General features: G+C 45.9%; 1 protein-coding gene and 1 long non-coding RNA gene across 6 annotated transcripts in view; one reads left to right on the top strand and one right to left on the bottom strand.

The window, feature by feature from the left end:
- The window catches only part of LOC119861745, a 30,210-nt gene extending 13,405 nt beyond the window's left edge, over window positions 1-16,805 (top strand). The window contains exon 3 of the long non-coding RNA XR_005295013.2: window positions 16,025-16,805. This is a non-coding gene — a long non-coding RNA (uncharacterized LOC119861745). The remainder of the gene's footprint in view (window positions 1-16,024) is intronic.
- Window positions 1-21,310, bottom strand: part of LOC119861744 — a 34,829-nt gene that overhangs the window by 13,013 nt on the left and 506 nt on the right. For 2 of the 5 annotated variants that reach the window (XM_043492268.1, XM_043492266.1), the window contains exons 1-3: window positions 19,853-19,986; window positions 18,673-18,727; window positions 632-976 (exon numbers count right to left, since the gene is read on the bottom strand). In XM_043492268.1, the coding sequence (XP_043348203.1) occupies window positions 632-976; window positions 18,673-18,727 (400 nt within the window). In that variant the 5' untranslated portion in view covers window positions 19,853-19,986. Of the gene's footprint in view, window positions 1-631; window positions 977-18,672; window positions 18,728-19,852; window positions 19,987-21,310 lie in introns of those variants that run through there. The other 3 variants (XM_038417244.2, XM_038417246.2, XM_043492267.1) reach the window with 2 other exon arrangements.

Genomic DNA, 21,310 nt, shown 5'->3' on the forward strand with positions numbered 1-21,310 from the left:
TGAGCAGCAAGGGGCATGGTGCCACCAGAGCAGAAAGCAGTTTCACAGAGCACATTCAGACTGAATACAGCACCTCCCTGACACATCAAGTCTCCGTCATTCTGGGGGTTCAATGCACCTTCCATATACATGTTTCCCAGTGCGGGATCAGATACAGCCTTCCCCATTCTGGGGCTCGCAGATCTCCCTGACATTTCTAAGTGAGTCCATCAGCATCCCCTGTCCTACTCATAAGAACATAAGAATGGCCATACTGGGTCAGACCAAAGGTGCATCTATCCCAGTAGCCTGTCTGCCAACAGTGGCCAATGCCAGGTGCTTCAGAGAGAATGAACAGAACAGGTAATCAAGTGATCCATCCCCCATCGCCCATTTGCTTCTGGCAAACAGAGGCTAGGGACACCATCTCTGCCTATCCTGGCTAATAGCCATTGACGGACCTGTCCTCCATGAATTTATCTAGTTCTTTTTGGAACCCTATTATAGTCTTGGCCTTCCCAACTCCTTTGTGGCTTGCTGAAAATCCCCCTCCATTATGACTATTCCCATTCAGACCCTGGATTGAATGGATCCTTCTAATGTACTGATCTGTAAACGGTGGAAGAGTAATATCTCAGTGTCTCTCACTTACTGAGAACTTTCAGAAGGGTTGTCCTGGCTTGGTTCTCGATCAGATTGATACTGGCTTTGTAGAGCCTGCTGTCTGTCTCTTGTAGTTTTTCTAGCAAGAGGGAGCCGTTGAGTGAATAGAAGATGACTCTGTCTTCATAGGGTGCATAGAGTGTCGGCTTTTGTGACCCCACATAGTACTGCACAATGAAGTCCCATGTAGTGCCATTTAGATATTCCCACTGGATGAAGTTGATGTCTTTTATGTTGTCTGGTGGAGACAGCAGCACTGAGGATCCCACAGCTGCAGCTTTTTTTTCCTGAGGCCTTGCTGCTTCTGAAGTCCACTGAAAAGCCACCAGCAGCACTAGCCAGACAGGGGAGAGAAGTGGAAAAGCATAAAAAAAGAGTCAGTCATAAATCAAAGTCCAAAGGGCATTTTCCATACCAGGTCATTCAAAGGTTTATACCATCCTCATCATTTTAGCACAAGAGGACATTCCAGAAGTGCATTGCACAAGAGGACTAGCATTTGTCAAGGGTTTTCCCTCTTACTTCTTTTTCCTCTTGAAGAAAATTATCTGAGGGTTTTATAGTTGTTTATTTTTAATATTATGTCTGCTGTGCTAGGTGTGTTAGTGAAGGCAATGTCAAAGAAGCATGCCTGACATTTGGAATGGAAAGTGAGGACATTTGAGTCAAGTCTTAGATCTTGTTGGAGTTCACTTACAGTCTTGGATTGCCCCTGCGAAAGCTCCATCTCCTGCACAGGCAAGTTTTACCCTGGCAGTGGACAGCTCCAGTATAGAGGTTTTATGCCTCTAAGGGTATGTCTACACTACCAAATTAGGTAGAATTTATAGAAGTCGGTTTTGTAGAAAGTGTTTTTATACAGTCGGGTGTGTGTCCCCCCACACAAATGCTCTAAGTGCATGTAGTTGGCGGCGTCCACAGTACCAAGGCAACAGTAGACTTCCGGAGCTTTGCACTGTGGGTAGCTATCCCACAGTTCCTCCAGTCTCCACCACCCATTTGAATTCTGGGTAGAACTCCCAGTGCCTGATGGGGCTAAAACATTGTCGCGGGTGGTTCTGGGTACATATTGTCAGGCCCCGTTCCCTTCCTCCCTCCCTCCCTCCGTAAAAGGGCAGACAATCGTTTTGTGCCTTTTTTCTTGAGTTACCTGTGCAGATGCCATACCATGGCAAGCATGGAACCCGTTCAGCTAACCATCACCGTATGTCTCCTGGGTGCTGGCGGACATGGTACTGCATTGCTACACAGCAGCAGTTTATTGCCTTTTGGCAGCAGACAGTGCAGTATGACTGGTAGCCATTATCAACATAGTCCTGGGTGCTCTTTTAACTGGGCACCTGGGCAAACATGGGAATGACTCAGCCAGGTCATTTTCCCTTGTTTCGTCTCATGGCGATTGAGTCCTACCGGCAGTGCACTGTCTTTTAATCTGCAGCTACCAGAAGACAATGGCCAATAGTCATAGTGCACCGTCTTCTGCCGAGCACCCAGGAGGTGACGATGGCTAGCGGTCGTACTGCACAGTCTACTGCCAGCATGATGTATAAAGATAGATGAAGTGGCTCAAAACAAGAAATAGACCAGATTTGTTTTGTATTCATTTTCTCCTCCCTCCCTCCCTTTGTGAAATCAACTGCTTGCTAAACCCAGTTTTGAGTTCTATCCTTGAGGTTTTGAGTTCTATCCTTGAGGCAGCCATTCAGTTTCTCGCAAAGCCATCCCCTTTGTTGATTTTAATTCCCTGTAAGCCAACCCTGTGAGCCATGTCATCAGTCACCCCTTCCTCCGTCAGGGCAACAGCAGACAATTGTTCCGCAGCTTTTTTCTGTGCAGACGCCATACCACAGCCCGCTCAGATCACTTTGGCAATTAGGAGCACCTTAAACACCACATGCATTATCCAGCAGTATATGAAGCACCAGAACCTGGCAAAGCTAAACTGGGCAAGTAGGTGACGTCAGTGCGGTGACGCCATACCATGAAGCCCGCTCAGATCACTTTGGCAATTAGGAGCACCTTAAACACCACATGCATTATCCAGCAGTATATGAAGCACCAGAACCTGGCAAAGCTAAACTGGGCAAGTAGGCGACGTCAGTGCGGTGACGAGAGTGATGAGGACATGGACACAGACTTCTCTCAAAGTATGTGCCCTGGCAATGTGGGCATTATGGTGCTAATGGGGCAGGTTCATGCGGTGGAACGCCAATTCTGGGCTTGGGAAAAAAGCACAGACTGGTGGGACCACATAGTGTTGCAGGTCTGGGACGACTCCCAGTCACTGTGAAACTTTCGCATGCGTAAGGGCACTTTCATGGAACTTTGTGACTTGCTTTCCCCTGCCCTGAGGCGCAAGAATACCAAGATGAGAGCAGCCCTCACAGTTGAGAAGCGAGTAGCAATAGCCCTGTGGAAGCTTGCAATGCCAGACAGCTATCGGTCAGTCGGGAATCAATTTGGAGTGGGCAAATCTACTGTGGGGGCTGCTGTGATGCAAGTAGCCAATGAAATCAAAGAAATGCTGATATCAAGGGTAGTGGCCCTGGGAAATGTGCAGGTCATAGTGGACGGCTTTGCTGCAATGGGATTCCCTAACTGTGGTGGGGCCATAGACGGAACCTATATCCCTATCTTGGCACTGGAGTACCAAGCTAGCGAGTACATAAACCGCAAGGGGTACTTTTCAATAGTGCTGCAAGCACTGGTGGATCACAAGGGACGTTTCACCAACATCAACGTGGGATGGTCGGGAAAGGTACATGACACTCGCATCTTCAGGAACTCTGGTCTGTTTCAAAAGCTGCAGGAAGGGACTTTCTTCCCAGACCAGAAAATAACCGTTGGGGATGCTGAAATGCCTATAGTTATCCTTGGGGACCCAGCCTACCCCTTAATGCCATGGCTCATGAAGCCATACATAGGCAGCCTGGAGAGTAGTCAGGAGCTGTTCAACTACAGGCTGAGCAAGTGCAGAATGGTGGTAGAATGTGCATTTGGACATTTAAAAGCACGCTGGCGCAGTTTACTGACTCGGTTAGACCTCAGCGAAACCAATATTCCCACTGTTATTACTGCTTGCTGTGCGCTCCACAATGTCTGTGAGAGTAAGGGGGAGACGTTTATGGCGGGCTGGGAGGTTGAGGCAAATCGCCTGGCTGCTGGTTATGCACAGCCAGACACCAGGGCAGTTAGAAGAGCACAGGAGGGTGCGGTGCGCATCAGAGAAGCTTTGAAAACCAGTTTCATGACTGGCCAGGTTACGGTGTGAAAGTTCTGTTTGTTTCTCCTTGATGAAACCCCCCACCTCTTGGTTCACTCTACTTCCCTGTAAGCTAACCACTCTTTCCACCTCCCTTCGATCACCGCTCGCAGAGGCAATAAAGTCATTGTTGCTTCACATTCATGCATTCTTTATTAATTCATCACACAAATAGGGGGGTAATTACCAAGGTAGCCCAGGAGGGGTGGTGAAGGAGGGAAGGACAAGGCCACACAGCACTTTAAAAGTTTAAAACTTATTGAATGCCAGCCTTCTGTTACTTGGGCAATCCTCTGGGGTGGAGTGGCTGGGTGGCCGGAGACCCCTCCACTGCGTTCTTGGGCATCTGGGTGAGAAGGCTATGGAACTTGGAGAGGAGGGTGGTTGATTACACAGGGGCTGTAGCGGTGGTCTGTGCTCCTGCTGCCTTTCCTGCAGCTCAACCATATGCTGGAGCATATTAGTTTGATCCTCCAGCAGCCTCAGCATTGAATCCTGCCTCCTCTCATCATGCTGCCGCCACCTTTCAGCTTCAGCCCTCTCTTCAGCCCACCACTTACTCTCTTCAGCCTGCCACCTCTCCTCCCGATCATTTTGTGCTTTCCTGCACTCTGACGTTGTCTGCCTCCATTCATTCGTCTGTGCTCTGTCAGTGTGGGAGGACAGCATGAGCTCAGAGAACATTTCATCACGAGTGCATTTTTTTCGCCTTCTAATCTTCGCTAGCCTCTGTAAAGGAGAAGATCCTGTGATCCTTGAAACACATGCAGCTGGTGGAGAAAAAAAAAGGGACAGTGGTATTTGAAAAGACACATTTTATAGAACAATGGGTACACTCTTTCACAGTAAACCTTGCTGTTAACATTACATACATAGCACATGTGCTTTCGTTACAAGGTCGCATTTTGCCTCCCCCCACCACGTGGCTAACAGTGGGGAACATTTCTGTTCAGCCATAGGCAAACAGCCCAGCAGGAACGGGCACCTCTGAATGTCCCCTTAAGAAAAGCACCCTATTTCAACCAGGTGACCATGAATGATATCATTCTCCTGAGGATAATACAGAGAGATAAAGAACGGATGTTGTTTGAACGCCAGCTAACATACACTGCAATGCTTTGTTCTACAATGATTCCTGAGTACGTGCTACTGGCCTGGAGTGGTAAAGTGTCCTACCACGGTGGATGGAATAAGGCTGCCCTCCCCAGAAACCTTTTGCAAAGGCTTTGGGAGTATATCCAGGAGAGCCACGAATGCCAGGGCAAATTAATCATTAAACATGCTGGCTTTTAAACCTTGTATAGTATTTTAAAAGGTACACTCACCAGAGGTCCCTTCTCTGCCTCGCGGGTCCGGGAGGCAGCCTTGGGTGGGTTCGGGGGGTACTGGCTCCAGGTCCAGGGTGAGAAACCGTTCCTGGCTGTCGGGAAAACCGGTTTCTCCGCTTGTTTGCTGTGAGCTATCTACAACCTCATCATCATCGTCTTCCTCGTCCCCAAAACCTGCTTCCGTGTTGCCTCCATCTCCCTTGAAGGAGTCAAACAACACGGCTGGGGTAGTGGTGGCTGAACCCCCTAAAATGGCATGCAGCTCATCATAGAAGCGGCATGTTTGGGGCTCTGACCCGGAGCGGCCGTTCACCTCTCTGGTTTTCTGGTAGGCTTGCCTTAGCTCCTTAAGTTTCATGCGGCACTGCTTCGGGTCCCTGTTATGGCCTCTGTCCTTCATGCCCTGGGAGATTTTCAATGTTTTGGCATTTCGAAAACTGGAATGTAGTTCTGATAGCATGGATTCCTCTCCTCATACAGTGATCATGATATTCCTCCCCCCGTACCTCCCGTTCGGTCCATGCTGGAGCTCTTTTGCAATTCTGAGACTCCATCATGGTCACCTCTGCTGATGAGCTCTGCATGGTCATCTGCAGCTTGCTACACTGGCCTAACAGGAAATTGAAATTCAAAAGTTCGTGGGCCTTTTCCTGTCTACCTGGTCAGTGCATCTGAGTTGAGAGTGCTGTCCAGAGTGGTCACAATGGAGCACTCTGGGATAGCTCCCGGAGGCCAATACCATCTAATTGCGTCCACAGTACCCCAAATTCGACCCAGCAAAACCGATTTCAGCGCTAATCCCCTTGTTGGGGGTGGAGTAAGGAAATCGATTTTAAGAGCCCTTTAAGTCGAAAAAAAGGGCTTCGTCATGTGGACGGGTGCAGGGTTACATCGATTTAACACTGCTAAATTCGATCTCAACGCCTAGTGTAGACCAGGGCTAACATAATACTGTAAGCAAAGCTGTGCTGCTTATATTTTAACAAGGGGGAAATCCCACCAACAGTTTGTGATGAAACTTCATGCCCTGGGGCAAGGACAAGGAATATACTGATGTGTTTGCCAATTGAAATGAATATGCTGTCTCATAGCCAAGAAGGGAAGCAGCATTTCTTGGAAAACACATTTCTGTGAAACTGCACTTCGTGGGAAATGTGTAGAACTTGCTCCTGAAAAACATGCTGAGTATGGGGATAATATCACAATGCAGGTGAATAGGGCTGCACTGTCATTCAAGGACATTGTCTGAAAATGACTCAAAATAATTGTTCTGCAGAACAGGGTTTTATGAACTCCTCTCCAACACACCATAGTTGGCTATTTTACTTCTATCTTTTACGCAATTCAGACCCCGGATCTGAAAAAACAAAAACAGGCTATTTACTGACATATCTAAATATGTTGGCTTATTTGAATGCTTCATTTTCCTCATCTGTAAAATGGGAATGAAAGGATTTACCTTCCTCACACAGTTGCTGTTAGTGTTCACTAGTTCTGTCTGAACAGTGATTTGAAATATTATGGAGCACTCATGACTCCATAGTTAACGCTGAGCAGAGCTTTCTGTTTCAGAGGCAATTTTTCAAAGTTTCTTTAAGATTGCGATGCCTCACCAAGACCAGAGGTAGCATAAGTGGTGAAAGTATGGGGTGATTTGGCCCAGTAGCTCCCTAGCCACACGCCTCTCCCCTCCTCAAACCATAGATGAGCTGCTTTTAATATCCAAAATTCACCCGCATGGGGAGAGTGTCTTGGATAATTATGCCATAAGAAGGATTGAGCAGACTGAAGCAAATTTGAGGTCATTTGGTCAAGGTGTTCCTGAAATACTGCCTGCTTCCAATAAATTGGGCTACTTTTGAAAAGTTTCAGAGTTTTATAACTTTTTTGCACAGCTACAGGAACAAAAAAACAAAAACCCCTAGGGCTCCTCAGATTTTCATATGATATTACAGGACTGCCCGAGCTGAGCTATTCAGTGGTAGTAAGGTGAAAGCGGGGATAGGGGGGAAGGTTGCAAAGGCACATTCATGGTGGTTCTATGCTGTTGCATCCTAAATCAACATCCTGCTTATGATGGTGCAAATTTTTGTCCACTTGTGGAATGATGCAGAAGAATTTTTCATTCTACAGGAACTCCTGCGAGACAGATTTTGAGGCAAGACAAACTCCCCATGCACCACAGCCTGTAGTTCACTAGTCGTCTCTAATAAATAATTAATCTTCCCATCTGTCACCAGACAATGAAATAGTTCCATGGCACACAGGGATAGTTTTCTACCACAGACCTGGAAGAATTGTTCTCTTTTCCAGCCAGGCAAGCTCTCGTCAGCCAATGCCACCACAGCCTGAAAAAACTGTAAGACCATCTACCCCCTGGCCTTCCCCTCACGGCCCTCCATCCTTTGCCACATCAAGCTAATGACCCAAAGCCACACACAGATACCAAAATATTTGTGGCAATAAACAGAAAGCAATTGCCATTTTCTTGTTAGGAAGAAGGAACCTGGCACACACAGGCAATAAGCAGAGAAGTGTAGGGATGGATTGGATGCAAAGGGAGATAAAGTTGCAATTTCTGTCTTGTTATGATGCACAGAGGTATTTCCCATGCTCTCCTGAACCCAGTCTCAGTTTCCAGAGGTGGACTTTCTGGCTGGCTGGATGAGGGCCATAAAACAGCATAAGTGACCCATTCCTGGCCCAAGTACTCCCACTTATCCTCACATCCTTGTGCAGTACACAGCATGCCTCAATCACATGAATGGCATTTTATACACTGCAGTTCAAATGGCTTGTAGGCAATTTCCTCCTGTCTTCAGATGGCCAAATGCACATTCCACCACCTGCTCAGGGCATAGTCAGATTGTCTTCTGCCATGTGTTCCCACATCAGGATAAGCCTTAATGAGCCAGGGCATTAGAGGATAGGCTAGGTCCCCCATTATAACAGTGGGCACAGACACCGCATTGATCTTCCACCCAAAAGCTGTGGATAAGGTCCCAGCTTGGCCATATTTGAATATGTTGGATCTCCAGATTACCCTGGCATCATGCACTTTGCCGGTGCATCCCATGTAGGTGTCTATGAACCTCCCTGTATGGTCTACCAAGGCCTCCATAATGAGCAAGTTCATCCATTCCTGTTTATATAAACATTGTCATCTAGGTCGGGGACATGATAAGAGGTACACCTGTACCATGGATGGATGGCAATCTATTCACTGAAAGACAACTATTATTTCAGGCACATTTCCTATCCTCACCAAGCAGGGGTGAAATCAAAACAACAGTTGCCTGGCAAACATGCATCACTACCAAATTAACAGCTGACTTGCCAATGCTGACCTGATTACCCACAGCTCTGTAACCATCTGCAGTAGCCAGCTTCTAGAGGGCAATAGCAACCCATTTTTGGGCTGATATGGCCCTTCACCTGCATATCCTGGTGCTAATGGGCTGGCTTGCACTACACACTGATCCAGACATGGGGCTGTCCTCATGCAGAAGTTCTGGGCTGAGGTCTGCGTGAAGATGTAGTCACACCATTCTGCGATTGTGGTCCTGGTTCAGGATCACCAGTCAGCATTCATCAGCCTAAAATAATGGATCTGTTAATAAAATAAAATACAATAAAAAATTGCATCAGCCATCTCCAGTCTGGCAGTTCTGCATGTAGCCTGTGTGCTCTCCTTAGTTGCCGAACTGCCCTTCCCCACGTCTAGTGATCTGGATCTTCTTTCTTTTGTCAACATTTGGCCCCAGTCATTGCTGCAAGCTGAACCCATGCCTTGCCACAAGTTGCAATGAAGGCCACAGAGAGAAATCTGGAGTGTGCAAAACTGGAATTGGTTTACTTTCACTTCCACACATATGCTCAGAAAGGACAGAGTCTCTCACAATATACTGCAAAGGTTTTCATAGAGTCATTCAGTTTACTGCAGTGCTAGCCTTTAAAAAGGATTGTTGAAAATCTGGAGAAGGTGCAGAGAAGAGCCAGAAAAATGATTTGAAGGTTGGAATAAATACCTTACAATGAGAGACTTTGGTTGGCTTAACCAAAGAAGACTGAGATGGCACTTGATTACAGTCTCTATATATCTTCATGGTGAGAAACAACTGGTACTAATGGGTTCTTTAATTCAATGGAGAAAGGGAGAACAAGAATTGATGGCTGGAAGTTAAAGTCAGGCGAATTCTAACAGGAAAAATAAGTGCCGTCTCCCTAAGCAGTAAGGATGATCGTGATGCTTCCTGGGGGTATGCAGGGCACCGGGCTTCCACCTGCAGTTTGTTTATGGAAGCTTCGTCTGTGCCTGCTGTGGGGCGTGTGCTCTTTAGCAGGGCGTCACTAGGGCATTCAGTAATTAGATCACTCCGAGGGGCTTACAGTCCTCCGCTACACAGCATACCACGGTTACATTAGTGCCACACTTGTGACGTGCTTTTCACCTGTTTGCATGCACAGTCTGAGGTGTAATCCTGCTGGGGGGGGGGGCCTCTGCACATTGTAGGGAACATCGTTAGTCCTTTCCACCACTTCAAAACCTTTTCCATGAGTTCTGCATCTTGTACCTTTTGATCATGGGCGTAGTTTGGGGTGAGGCAGGGGGAGCAATGCCCTCTCATAGAGAGGCAAGGCATGGGGAGTACAGGGGGGGAACGTGCCACTTCCCCCCTCCCCCCCGATTTCTGTGAGTGCTGAACTGCCTGGCAGGGCTTGCTCTGCTCATCGGCCTGTTGGGGGGAGGGGCTCTATCCTTCCCACGCTGCACCCCTCCCACCCCAGGCTTGCTGGGCTCCTGTCCCTGGCAGTCAGGTCCTGCAGGGAGAGGGATGGAGCAACTGCTCTGGGTCACTACCTCTGCAGCTGGACACCGCCTCCTGGGTCCTAGTGCCTGCCTCTCTTGTACAACTGTGGGAGCCCATGGGGGTGGTGGGCAGGGCAAGGGTGGAAGAGACAGTGAGGAAGGTGGGGTAGCACAGGGCAGGGGGAAGAGAAGGGGATGGTGGAGCACCAGGTTGGGGATAGGGTGGGTGCAGTGGGGAGGGAAAGGGGATGGGATGGGGAGGAGAAAGAGATATGGTAACATGTGTTGGGGGGAAGCAGGAGCCTGGCATGTGGTGTCCCACCAGCAGCAGCCGATGGGGCTCCCTTGTTAAGCCGGCCCATCCTCCCACAGCACTGGCAGCCCCGGTACCACTCCAGGCAGGACGGGACTGAGCTGAATGAACTGTTGGGGACACCGGGCATGGCCACTAGGTAACTCAAGGGGATGGAAGACCACAAGTGTCGATGAAGCCCCCTCGCTCTAGGCCCAGATTGCCCACTCCCTCCCTTTTCTGCCTGGAGATACTCACAGCCTTCAAGCTGAGAAATTTGCAACAGTGTATTGCAGGCACAGACTGGCTGGAGCAAGATTAGGTCAAGCAGGACAGGAATGTTGCTGAACAAACAACTCCATATATGGGGGAATAGATGATAAGAGGAAAAAGGGGAACTGGCCGGTATACCGGATTGGCTATATGGATACTTAGGACAGCTTGCTATTGGATAAGCATGCTAAAGAATGAATGTATAAAATATGTGTAACTGCTTGCACTGGTGTGCAGGACTTGAGATTGTTGTCTCCCTGTACCACTTGAAGCTTCAAATAAACTTTTCTACTTCTCCACCCCGTTGTGATTATTGGGCGATGCACACCGGGCAACGAATCCAGCTGTTGCCTGCCTCGGCCATTTTGTGCCAGCAACAGAACTGGCTTCAGCGTGCACACCTGCATGCATGCACGCCTGCACTTTGCCCCGCCTCCCTGCCAAATATAGCAAACTATGCCTATGCTTCTGACAAGGAGTAACACCAGTAACAAACCCCTGCATGAAATGAGCAATCACAGGTGTTGCAATCATATTATTCTTTGTGAGCTGCCTGGCTTTTTGGAGGTTTCGCTGCACCATCACAGACTTCAATTTCTTCCTAAACCTTTGCGCATATTCAGGCACTGGTTCCCCCCTCTGCTTCCGAGCCATCCTCCCAGGAGTCTCTGATGAGATCCAGGGGACATCTGACTTTTCTCCAAACAGGAGCTCAAATGAGATGAACCCCATGGATGCTTGAGGCACTTCATGATAAGCAGACATGGGGACATTATATCCCAGTCTCTTGGTCTCTTGTTTACATACCTTTTCAGCATAGATTTTAGGGTTCTATTGACCCTCTCCACTAAACCATTGGTTTTTAGGTGGAACAGGGCAGATTTCAGTTGCTTTCCCTCACGCACCCTTCATTACACACCAAATAGCTGGGGCATGAAATGCGACCCACGATCTGATAAGATTTCCTTTAGAAAGCCCACCCTGCTAAATACAGGAAACAGTTGCCGAGGCACTCTTCTATCTTCTGCATCTGATGGCGCTACAGCTTCTGAATACCTGGCAGCAAAATCCACCACAATTAATAAAAATCTTTTCCCTCTGTGGGTTGGCCTGGGTAAGGGTCCTGTAATATTTATGGCAACCCTAAAAAATGCTTCTCTGATTACTAGTAAAGGATGCAAAGGAGCCCTAAAGTGCCAACATGCTTGTTCCACTTTTGACATAAGTTGCAAGTCCTGCAGTATCCATGTACCTTGTTCTGAGTATTGGGCCAAGAGAAGTTTTTCCTTAGCCTTTCATATGTCCTCTCCAGTCTTAAGGGACCAGCAAAAAGGCAATTGTGGGCTAGCAGCATTAACACTGCATGATGCTTTGGGGACATGATCAGTTGTTTGTTGAGTTCCCCGGGACTTCTACTTTTCCCAGCTGGGAATTCCCTGTAAATTCTTCCCTCTTCAGTAAAGAACTGCCCCATTCTCTCTGTCGGCAGTATTGGTGAGGATAGCCTTCCCCTTTTTAGGGAAGTCTCTGCACTTTGTCCTGGAACAAAATCCATTTGGCTTTTGCTTGCATTGAGAGCTATCTCAGGAAAGGGGCCAACTCCTCCCTTCCTTCCCCTCCCCTTCCCTGGAGATGCACCACAACTTGCTGCTGCTAAGGACGCAGAGGGCTCCTCTCGCCCCTCGGCTGCCCCTTCCTCCTCAAAACTTACTTCTGGGAACTGAGGGACATATTGCCTCTTGCTGTGGATCACAATGTTAATGGCTTTGGCCAGTGATATTACGTCTCTTTCCACCAACACATCAGCAAGTAAATTCTTAAGCTCTCCCATGTTTAAAGTACCCATTAAATCTTCTCACTCTAATTCAATGTAGCCGAAAGGCACCGTGGTTCTAAACTGCCCAAGGTCAGGAGTTTTACCATCTCTCTCCTTAATCACATATTTCCTGACTAGGGAAACCTAGGCTCCTGTGTCTCTTCACTCCAGCCCACTTTACCATTTACTTTGGCCCCTTTAATAAACTCTTTGTCTACCTCCAGGAGGTCAGACTTTAACAAATTAACTAGATCTCCTTCTGCCATCACTGAAGTCTCTGACTCAAGGGTAGCTGCATTAAGCGGGAGAGATATAGCATTTTTTCTCCATTTATTCAAGCAAGCAACCCACATGAGAAGCACCTTCTTGGAGCTTCCTCTTGGGATCCAATAATTAGAGTTACCAGGAGGACGGGCATTTAGTCCCCTCTCCTTCCTCCTTTTTCCCAGAAACAAGCTAGGCCCTCCCTTTTATTACAGGCTTCTGCCCTTCCCTTTGGGACCTGGACTCTATGAATGGTCTCAATTGTATGTAAGAGTCAGCTCTCCCAACTACAGATACTGAGGATTTTCCCCACTGCTATCCTCACCTCATCAGAGCAGACATCACAGAACAGGAGCAAAACAGATCTACCAACCTGTCATAAGTTTCTGCCCCTGTACTTTTTGTTCACTTTATCAAATAATTCCCCATTTTCCAAACCTGTTCCCTATAACGTAACTTTCCACATTGTCTGAGGCATCTAAACTTTAGGTAATATGCCTTTGGAGTAATCTGAAACCTTTTAAACACAAACCCCCTTAACCCAATCAAACAACATAGCATCATTTACATCCATATTATTCAAAATTTGTACAGCTCTACCAGGAAGTTTGGGGAGTAAGACAGTCATTTTCTGCTCAGCTGGGATTCTGTGTACTCCACACATCTTTTTGAAGGTGGTCAAATCTTCCCAATGCAACCAGGCTCCCTGTAACTCAGGCAGTTTGTCTCAGCTGCGTGATCCATGGGCTAGTGGTTCCATCCTTGCATTTCCAGCTTTTTAAACTCATGCTGCCTTTCCATCTCCCTTTCTTGGGTTGTTGCCTCCTGCTGTTGCTTCTCGGCTTCCCACTGTCCAGCTGCATGAGTCTCCAGTGGGCCTCCACTTGTGCTGTTTTCTCTGCCTACTGCCAATGCTTGTCTGCCGCCCTCTGTCTAACTCTTTCTGTTAATTCCAGCCTTTTGGTCCTCGTGGCTAACACCAGCTTTTGGACCTCCATCTTGGCCAGTTCTAATTTCAGGGCTGCTTCACTGGGATGTGGTCCAGGCAGAGTTCCCAAGCCTGCACTGCCCCACCCTCATTTCTTTTTGAGGAGTCTGGCTTCTCTGCCTTTCACTTACGTTTCATGAGCACAGATCTCATTTCCTCAAGGGTTTTCCCTAAAGCAACTAATCTACGTTCTGTGCACAGATGCTCAAACCGAGCACTGGTCTGCTTGGCTCAGATTTCTTGCTTGCTCATTTTGCATTGTCTTTTCTTCTGCTTCTCTTTCCTAAAATAAACCCAAAACAACAAAACATAATCCTTTTTCTCTCCCTGTTTCCTACCGTCTCACTTTTGAATCTCCCAGTAGCAATGTTATCTGGTATATAAGTGCCTAGAGCAAATGAGGTGTAGATCCTGCCGACTACTCCACTGTGACTCTTCCTGTGGGTACCCAGGATTGTGAGGCTCCTCACCACCACCTGCCCTTAGTGAGAGGAAGTCTTGTCTGTGCCTATTGGGAGTCAGCTCCCCAACTCCACTGCCCCCTGACAACCCAAGCACTCCCCTCTAAGCCTATGCAGGGCTCTCTCTCTTTATAGGTTAGCGATAGGCACGCTCCAAACCTCGAGCTCTCTGAGCATCTCCCTGGAGTGTCCAGCCCGCATTCCACTAGACATGCGCAGTAGTCACAGATCCACTGTTTCCAAAGCATGAGCACACCCCAGTTTACCAGCTTCAACGCAGATCACTGCTCTGCTAGAGAGACAGCATTGAGATATGTTTATAGTGAAATCAAGTAAGAGTTTGTTTAACAAAGTATAGAGACTCAAGTGATAGCAAAAGAAGATTTGGAACCAAATGGTTACATATAAAGTAAAATTGTAACAAGCATTCTAGAACCTAGACTTACTTAACTCCTCTTTTCCTGGCCTGTGGAGCAATGCTCACCTAAAATCCTTCCAGGTTTTTACACCAGGCATGACTATGAGCTTCCATTTAAGAGACAAGGCACGCTGTCAATTTGCCTTCTTGTTGAAAGATCCAGGGTATACCTGCACCGCCAGTTATACCCCAACAATTCACTGTCTTTACCCGTAAACAGGATTCCCTGCCTTCTCTTTATTTCCTCCTGGAAATTCTCTCTCATGAAGATATTGCACTCCCTTGATTAGCATCAGGTTCAGTATGTAAACAGACCTCCCCTGTGAAGCAGACAATCCACAATGACCAAACAGAGAGATAAGTGTTTCTTACCCTCTACCTGCAAGGAATATATTTGAAGTTTGTCACCTGCTGGTTACCTGCCCTAGGAATATAATTTTCAGCATAGAAACATTAACTCCTTAATTATTCTCCCATCCAGACACAGAGCAATGATTAAGATGACCAGTTGCCTACTGGCTCCCAGTAGAGATCTCAAATGCCAGTCTTTAGTGAATTATTATGGTTATATCCAACTCAGAGGATCCTTGTAAAATCCTATGAACCCTCTGTGCCCTCTGCTAGTTGATACCTAGAGGTCCCTTGGTACCCTGGAACAAACTACTAAGGGAAGCGGCTGTTTCTCCATCACTTGCATTCTTCAGATCAAGACTGATGCTTTTCTGGAAGATCTGCTCTAGCCAAACATAAGTATTTGGTCTGCATGCATCAGTAACCAGGTGAAATTCTTTGGCTTGTGTTATACGGGATGGTATAATGATCTCTTCTGGCCTTAATCTATAAAACCATGGGATGCGCCCCCAAAAGTTTTACCACCACACGTATGAGTGAAGTACCAGTGTGGATACAGCAATACGAGTGTTATTTTGCAGTGTGTCTGCTCTCACTCAGACTTGGCTAACTTGAGAGAAGTAATTTGAGTATCGATAACTCAAGTTAACTTTGCAGTGAAGGCACAGCCTTGGTGGCAAAAGCAGGACTGGTTCTTCAACCCAAAGAGCATAAGTCTGAGGAAGTTCAGCACCCTAGGAGTGTATTCCCAATGCATTCTATCTGCCCAAGTCCTGCCCCCAGGGAGATGGTGGGCAGTACTGTGTGGGCTATGATGCCAGATATAGTTGTGTGGTGCTGGGCTGAATAGGGGTCTACTTAATCCATGCCACCCTGACTTCTCCACTGCTGCTGGTGATGGCACTGTATTCAGAGCCGGATGCCTGGCCTGCAACTGCTGCTCTCTGCTCTCTCTTCAGAACTGGGCAGCTGGAGGGGCACAAACTACTACAGACACAAATTCATTTGTGAACCACTGATTTAGAATATAGAAAGGTCACAACGAGAAACTTCAATGTTCTCAAACTTGCACTTGAATACAAAACCTTAATGAGACCTCCTCTGCTTTTGTATCAACAGATCAGCACCTTCTTGTTACACATTCCGTGCACTTGGGATGTTCTTCTGCCTTAACGCTGCTGAGATCACAATGTCAACCCTTGTGAAGAGTGTGAGACTGTAACAGTGAGATTGTAACACGATGCAGTCAGTTCTTTGTGTCTATATCTTATTCTCATTTAAAAGTTACTGAGAGTACGTACATGAAGAACAATACTCCGTGTTCAGCAGTGACATATCTCCTGGCAGATGGAGGGAACCTTCACCAAGGGGTCTGTGTGATCAATAACTTCCAAAATCACTCCATTGACTCTCTCATGGACTTCTGTAAACTGAATACACCTAGATGCTGTTGCAGCAGCATGGCATATGCCTGTATTCCACCAGCAAGTCTGCCCTTTTCTCTGGATTTCTAGTCCTTGGAAGTACATCACATACCTTTCAACTGCCAATGTATGACACTTGCAGGAGTAATGACCACCATTCTGGCCAACACAGGGACCTGAATTGATGACCACCAGAGCTAAATGCATAAGCCTTTATAGTCTGTGTTAAAGAGGCGGGCTCTCAGGAGAACTCCTACAGCCTCACATTCTCTGTGGATTGGGCACAGGGCAAGACAACCCACACAGTGATCAATGGGTTACAACAGCAAAATGTAACAAATTACTGAATGGTGCAATGGATGCATTTTGGCGAGTCACCATAATTTACAGATTGAAACAGTTTTGGAACTTAAATATGATAAAGAAGGTTAATCACAGCGTAAATCATGTACAACCATCCTATCCCGCAGAGACAGACTTGGAAGAATTTAATCTTTATTATTGTTTTGATGGATAATATAAATGTCTATTTTAAACATTTTTTCCAACTTCTTTATTGATTTACATTTTCACAACAGCAGGAAATTATGGTGAGGGGGGTTAGACAATAATGGTTTAATGGCAGTAGACGCTGAGACTCAAAAAGTTAAAACTTTATAACCATGAAAACACAAACTGTCAACATCACATGCCAAAAAATACCAAGTAGATATCCTTAAACTCTAATAAGTTCTCAGGCAGAGCATTTCTTATCTTGCCTATCTGTAAGTTTATATTATCATCAATAGACATTTTTTCCATTGGTTTTTGTGTGTGCAATAGAATCAATGTTTATCAACAAAAACTGAATCCTTCTGAGCCTACTCACAGATGAGCAGCAGAGCATGAACATCTTGACCTTCAGAACTGGAGTATAAACCCTTATTACTTGAGCTACAGGAGTAACCGGTAGTAGAGTACATCAGCCACTGGAGGAGGACTTGACACACACTTTCCCCACCAGGTTATACAACTATTTATTAGTCAACAATAGGGTACTGATGATCAGGAATCCTGGATTCTCTCTCTGGCTCTGGAAGACGAGTGTTATTTTTAGTGATTAGAGACAGGGGAACCAAAACTGGCTTACTCAGTCTAAAAAGCATGTGTTTTAGTCAGTAAGATTGGAATGTGTCACGTTAGAAACAGAAACTAGTTTCTGTTCCTGACTGTGACCTTCTGTAAGCTCTCTTACTTATTTTAAAAGATAGGGGTGTTCAGGAGCATTTTCCTGTCTTTTAGGGTTGGGAGTTTATGGCCTTATTAATACAGCGAATTGTATGGGACAGCAGAAGTTAGAAGAGTTGAGAGTTGAACTTCTAGTCTCTTGCCCAGCTCAGGGATGCTTTCCCTAGGCAACAAGGCATTTGGTGAGGGAATCTGTTGGTCATTTTGTTGCCCCCTAGAATTTAATGAGAGCATTCATCCCACAGCAGATATTTTGGATGATTTGGCTTGGTGCACAAATTTGCTATCATGAAAAAAAAGTTATAAAACGTTCCATAGACAAACACTATCGATGTGTAACTGACAGAATCAGCACTTGAGGAACGACAATGTAAACAAATTACACATCCCAGAGCGGTTTAGATTTCTCATCAAAAGGGTTGGTTTTGAACGTTAGGAGTCTCTCTTTATCAATACATTTTTTATTATTTGATAACTAATTCTCAAAATTTACATCCTCTGTTGTTATGATTGGTTGGTTTGTTGCCATTTCAATTAGGTTTCTACAGAATAAATGCTTAAAGTTTGCATTACAGATTTTAGTTTAACTGGAGAAGCTACAGCTCCACCATAATGTTCTTTTGTTAGTGACCATTAGCATGTCCACTGTAATTTGTGAAGTTTTTTAGGCATTGTAGTTGGGGAAGGGGAAAAGAGAATACAAAATATTGAGCCAAGTTCTGATGCAGCCTGGATCCCAACTTAGGTTTCTGCTCTACCTACATGTATGCAGAGGATCTCTTTGTCCTCTGTTGCTATAGTATATAATGATGAATGGTAACAATTAACATAAAATAGTTAATTACATGTTGCTTTAACTTCCCATCCAAAATGTAACATCCAAGATGCATTATAATACAGATACACACAATGCAGTCACTATATAGTTCTTAACAACTGTTTTAATCTACATACAGATTTTTTTAAAAATCTGTTTAGTTAGGCAAATAGCCTTCCAGACTCAAGAACAAAGAGCCTAATCACATTCACACATTTTAAAACACAGACGCTTATAAAATATAGTTCAAAGCTCCCTAAAGCTGCTTCCAGACTGAGCCTAGTTCAAAGGCACATTACCTGCAATGAATGTGCAGCCTTTACCCAGGGTCTCCATGAAGAAACAGATCAGCATCTGTGAAAGGAAAACTGTTTAACCATCTGGTGACTTTAAAACTGGAATCCAAATATTAAAGAAACCACAAAGTAACTTCCAAGAAAGAAACACAATTCTATTTTTCTGTGATATACAGGAGGTGGTTTACACCAAGATCCTCAAAGATTTTAAGGTGCCTAACTGCCATTGATTGATACCTTTGAGGATCTGGACCTTAGATACTCATCCACACCAGAAAAAGGCTAGACTAAGGCAGGGACACAACTACAAAAGATCTAACTCAATTGATGAAAAGTCCTTCTCTCCTACTTATTGTTTGAATATACTGATCTAGAGACTACTCTCTGCCTTGGTTTCTTAAGCTCATTTTACCAAGGTAAAGGCAAGTCTCCAAGAAAATTATCTGACCCAAGAAGCCAAAGTATAATGACACACAAAAAGTAGCAGCAATTGTGACATGAAGCCAGATGCTTAGGTTGGTTAACTGTTGCATCTCCATTGACTTCATTGGAGCAACACTAGTTTACATCAGCTGAGTACTTAGCTGAAGATCAGTATGCAGACCAATCGGGAAGACACAACACCTCCAGAACTAAGCTTACCGGCAGGATGAAAATTCGGAAGCACTGACTCCTGTCTGAAAATCAATTAACCTGAGGTACTTAAAATGTTTGTAAGGGCTACTGTGGACACCCAATGTGTTTATTGTTGGTTACAAATGTTTGTTCTTTACCTTATGTATCAGTGCATGAAAGACATCTTTAGGTCACGTATAGTTTGTTGCAGGAAGTTTTCTAGTGCTTCATCCAGCCAAGTTTTAGTAAAAATTAAAAGAGTGCTTGTGGCACCTTAGAGACTAACAAATTTATTTGAGCATAAGCTTTTGTGAGCTCAATGCTCAAATAAATTTGTTAGTCTCTAAGGTGCCACAAGTCCTCCTTTTCTTTTTGCGAATACAGACTAACACGGCTGCTACTCTGAAATCTGCCAAGTTTTAGTGTTTTCAAATATTTAGAAGTGGGCAGAAGTGCTATTTTGGCTTCTGTTTTTTAAGGAACTAGGCGGTTAAAACAGCAGTATGCCATTGATAAGGGCTCATCTACACATGGAGCTACACTGGAATGCTTTAAATTTAAAACTTACCTTATTCTAGAATAATTTTCATGTGTCAACATGCCCAACTAAACCGAAGTAACCATGTTATCATTACTCTCTCCCAATTCCCTTGTTCTTTGTTGATATACTCACTTGCTGCATCTTGTATCAAAGCTGGATCTTGCAGACACATACACCACACTAACCTTACTGACATAGTCCTATTAACTTCCAGTTGGGCTACTCATGTGAGTAAAGTTACTCACACATACCTTTGTAGGATGTAGGCTCTTCGAGGCAAGAGACTATGACAACTGCATGGTGCATAGTACAATGGGGTCTGACCCCAATCAAAGCATTTGGGGGCTACCATAATATTTGTGATCAGAACTCAATACACATTCATTGTTAGTCACAGCATTTAGTATTCCCTACTGCGCTCCTTCATTTAGAGGTGCAGTGGAATCCTGTGGGCCCTGTTAACAATGAAAAAGATGCGAAGACAACTTGGGTTATAACTTGAGATGCCAATCAGTAGTAGGTTTCAGAGTAGCAGCCATGTTAGTCTGTATCCGCAAAAGGAAAAGGAGTACTTGTGGCACCTTAGCAACTAACAAATTTATTTGAGCATAAGGATACATCCGATGAAGTGAGCTGTAGCTCATGGAAGTTTATGCTCAAATAAATTTGTTAGTCGCAAAGGTGCCACAAGTACTCCTTTTCTTTTAATCAGTAGGCAGTGAGTGTTACATGACAGTACCCTTCTGAACATGCTTATACGGTCCAGCTTCATAGCAGTCTGTGACTCCTGGGGAATGGCTCTTGGATTTCCTGTCCCCGGGGAGGGGGTAGAAAAGGGTGTTGCCATTCAATACTGGGAGAGAAAACAGGAATATAAAGCAATAATTTCCCTGTCTATTTCCCAAGAGGCCTGAGAGAACCAGGTGCAGGGTCCCAGGGTAAGGGAATACTTTCCAGACACGTCCCCCTGGACTGTCCCCAGTTTAAAAACATTTCCCATCCCCTGGGGCGCCTTCTGCAGATAAAGGCTTCTTCTGTGAACTCTCCCGGGTGCACCGTCGGCTCCAAGCCCGGCTCCCACACCGAGCCATGTCAAGCGGAGAGTCCAGAAAGCGGCACACGTCCTAACATGGGGGCTCTCGCAGGCTGCGCTGCTGGGAGAAGGGAAGCTGTGATTTTTGCGTCTGATCGCCCAGTGCTGGCCACAACCGTAAGCCGCCTGCGCCTGCCAAGGATGGGGTGCAACGCCCGGTTACCTACAGAAGGGTCGCTGGGGCAGATCATTGTGTGAAGGGGCCGGAGGCTCGGCCCGCAGAGGGAAGCGCTCAGGGCAGATTTCCTCTTCCCTTTGGTCTGGGCAGCGCGGGTCTCCTGCACGGCCGGGGGCAGGAGAAGAAAAGCACCAAAGAAACCTTCCTAGTAACCCTCTTCCCAGCGCTGGCCCCATGCGAAGGGTGGGGTGGGGTATAAAAGATTGTATCAGGG

The sequence above is a fragment of the Dermochelys coriacea genome, chromosome 9 (genome assembly GCF_009764565.3).
Source record: "Dermochelys coriacea isolate rDerCor1 chromosome 9, rDerCor1.pri.v4, whole genome shotgun sequence".
In the NCBI taxonomy this organism is placed as follows: Eukaryota; Metazoa; Chordata; order Testudines; family Dermochelyidae; genus Dermochelys; species Dermochelys coriacea.